At 35.9% G+C, this 2,987-nt stretch overlaps 1 protein-coding gene across 1 annotated transcript; it reads left to right on the top strand.

Moving 5' to 3' along the window:
• Nucleotides 1-1,951: 1,951 nt before the first annotated feature.
• On the top strand, nucleotides 1,952-2,605 carry LOC110887714 (ATP-dependent RNA helicase drs1-like). Its single transcript, XM_022135287.1, has 2 exons — nucleotides 1,952-2,224; nucleotides 2,285-2,605. The coding sequence occupies exons 1-2, from the start codon at nucleotides 1,952-1,954 to the stop codon at nucleotides 2,603-2,605; spliced, it is 594 nt and encodes a 197-aa protein (XP_021990979.1).
• Nucleotides 2,606-2,987: the final 382 nt, after the last annotated feature.

The following is a 2,987-nucleotide window of genomic DNA, read 5'->3' as shown; positions in this document are numbered from 1 at the left end:
TTTGAACTAAATTCACTTTCAGAAAGTCAGCAAACTTCAAAAACTGGTCAACCAAGGTCATTAATTTGGACTTGGTAGGCTGAACAGTTGACCAAGGTCATTAACTTGGACTTGGTTAACTGGGTGTGTCGGTAAAAATTGAAAAAGTTAAAAATTTGAAATTTTTAAAATGTAATTCCGCTTGAAAAGGATATACCGCTTGGAAGGTGTTTCCGCTTGAAACTGCTTCAATGTTCATTTCAAGCGAAATCAGGTGGTCTATAAGTAGCTAGCTGATCCCGCTTGAACCAGTCATTGTTCTTATTCCGCTTCAAAGGTCTGATCTTGGCGATTTCGAGCGAAATCTAATAACATCCGTTTTTCAGCCATTACTCTGTCGAATTGTTGTTAGATTTCTTGTTTTTAGTTGGTTTACTCAACTATAAACATGGGAAAGGTGAGAAATTTGGTCAATTTGACCCAGATCTTGACTGTTATTGTTTTGTCGGCGATATTCGGAACTCAAAACGTAGATCTAGGGTGTGTTTGTTAACTAAAATGAATGTAAATCATATTAGTGTAATCGGAATGTGTTGTAAAACAGTTTTAGGGTTTTGATTGAACCAGATCTGATGATTTCGTATAATTGACGATGAACAGGATGAACAGACTTAGATCTAGAACGTTTGTGCAGGTTAAAATGGATAAAAATCACACCATTGTGCTCGGATTTCACTGATGAACAAACCCAGATGTTTGATTTCATCATCAGAAATGTTTTGAAAATTTGTTCATGATTCCGCTTAAATCATGTGATTCCGCTTCAAATTTGTTCATGATTCCACTTGAATCATGTGATTCCGCTTCAAATGGGATTCAGCTTCAAACAAGTGATTTCGCTTGAAATGAAAACTTTTAAAACAAATGATTTCGCTTCAAGTGGTCATTTCACATTATATGTTATTCCGCTTGAAATGTTGTTTCATTTTAAGTGATTTCGCTTGAAATGAAAATTATTTAAAAACAAGTGATTTCGCTTCAAAATGTTATTCCATGTAAATGTGTGATTTCGCTTGAATGATGTTTGATGATGAAATTTTTTCAAAAGTGTTTGATTTATTTGTATTGTGTTGATTTTCAGGCTTCGAATGTGATTTTTGATCCATTGCACAACAGTTGCTGTGATTTTGATGAGAAAAAGATTCCAAAGTTGTCTGATTTCAGGAGTATTCTGGAGTTTATGAGGAGATTGCCAATTCAAAAAGCGTTGACGAATCAACATCTGGTGTTCAAATCTCATATCAAACGTTTTTGGTAGCATGCAACATATGATGAACAAAACAAAGTGATTAATTTGGTTGTTAAGCAAATTGATGAAAAGAAACCGATTATTATTTCAGAGGGACTTGTACGTGAAGTTTTGAATTTTCCTGATGTTGATAGCTCTCCAACAAAATTCCCTGAAAGAATGGTCAAAGGCTGTATGCTGCGGATGGGTTATGATGGTGCTCTAAACAGTGCTAATTACTTGAAGTCAAAGTTTATAAAGCCTTACAAGTTTCTAATTCATTCGGTACTGCAGGCTCTAAGTCATTGTAAAGGAGGTTATGATGCTATGAGAGACTATCAGATGAACATGGTGACAACTCTTGTATTGAACAAGAAGCACAACTTTTCACACATTGTGTTTCATTATATGGTTGAGAACATTACATCAGAAAGTAAGACTTGGGTGTATCCAAGATTTGTTCAAATGATGATAGATCATGCTTATCCAGATCTTGAAAGAGATGAAAACAATGATATGTTGGTGCTATCCCACATGAGCAATGATTCTTTGAAACAGTTAGCCAGATATCATCCAAATCATCCTGAGCCAAAGAAGAAAGGTGTATTTTTTGGTTTCATCAAGGATAAGAATTATGTTGATCTAGATCATGTTAATCATCAGAACTAGAGAAATGATGAAGAAATGAAAGAGAAGAGTTATGTAGATGAATTAAAGATACTTGAAGAATTTAAAGGAACTCGAAATGATTGGTTTGTAAAAGAACAGAAGAAGAGGGGCAGGAAAGCTACTCCTAAAGTACAAACAGAAGAGGGTTCGTCTTCTCAACCCAAAAAGCGTCAAAAGAAAGTTGCTAAAACTTTGCTTGTTGATGAACCAGATGAAGAAGAACTTGAAGTAGAAACTGAAGCTGAAAATGTAGCTGAAGCTGAAACTGAAGTGAATGTGGGAGTTGATGTTCGTTTATCTCCTAATTCTTAAAGATTTTTGAAAGGTCTTAATGTGTTTAATGCTCAGAAAGATAAGGCAGCTGGTGAGAAAGAAGGTGATGATGGTGACAAAGATTCTTCAAGTTCATCCGATGAGGAAATTGATGAGACAGAGCGAGAAAAGAGAATTCAAGCTGATATTGCTAAAGAAAAACAGCTGAGAAAAAGGAAAAGACAGGAGAAAGAGGATGAGGTGTATGTTCCATCACATGAGGAAGTAATAGAGTCTCAAACGCCTCCGTCTGGTGGAAGAAAGAAAGCTGGTGCAAGAAAGAAAGTTGTTACTCCAAAGATGAAAAAGACATTGAATATATTGGTGAACAAGAAACCTATCCAAGAACCCAGTTAACCACCATCACCACCACCTGAACCTACACCACATCAATCACCAATACATTCACCACTACATCAATCACCTCCAAAACAACCTACACCACCAAGACAACAATCTCCTATACAATCACCACCACATATTCATACTGCTACACCATCACAAGAACAACCTTTACTTGTTTCATAGCAAATATTTCAAACACCACCACCTTCACAACCGCATGTTCAAACCACACCTGGTTCATCTGGCTACAAATATTTTCCAAATATTCCAACAGAAGGTATTTCTCTTGAAGAGATTGGGGATTTCAACTTCGCAAGTGATGTACAAGTTATTTGTTGATGCACAATGTCTAAAGCCTGCGTCTTTGTAATGCTAGTTTAATGTATAGGGTCCA

The sequence above is a fragment of the Helianthus annuus genome, chromosome 2, assembly GCF_002127325.2.
Source record: "Helianthus annuus cultivar XRQ/B chromosome 2, HanXRQr2.0-SUNRISE, whole genome shotgun sequence".
Lineage (NCBI taxonomy): Eukaryota > Viridiplantae > Streptophyta > Magnoliopsida > Asterales > Asteraceae > Helianthus > Helianthus annuus.
The sequence above is the reverse complement of the archived record's forward strand: the minus strand, read 5'-3'. Positions and strand labels throughout refer to the sequence as shown.

Coding starts and splice junctions, on each gene's coding strand:
- LOC110887714 (XM_022135287.1), top strand. CDS start 1,952: ATGAAAGAGAAGAGTTATGTAGATGAATTAAAGATACTTGAAGAATTT. Junction 2,225..2,284: donor AAGTGAATGTGGGAGTTGAT/GTTCGTTTATCT, acceptor TTTAATGCTCAG/AAAGATAAGGCAGCTGGTGA.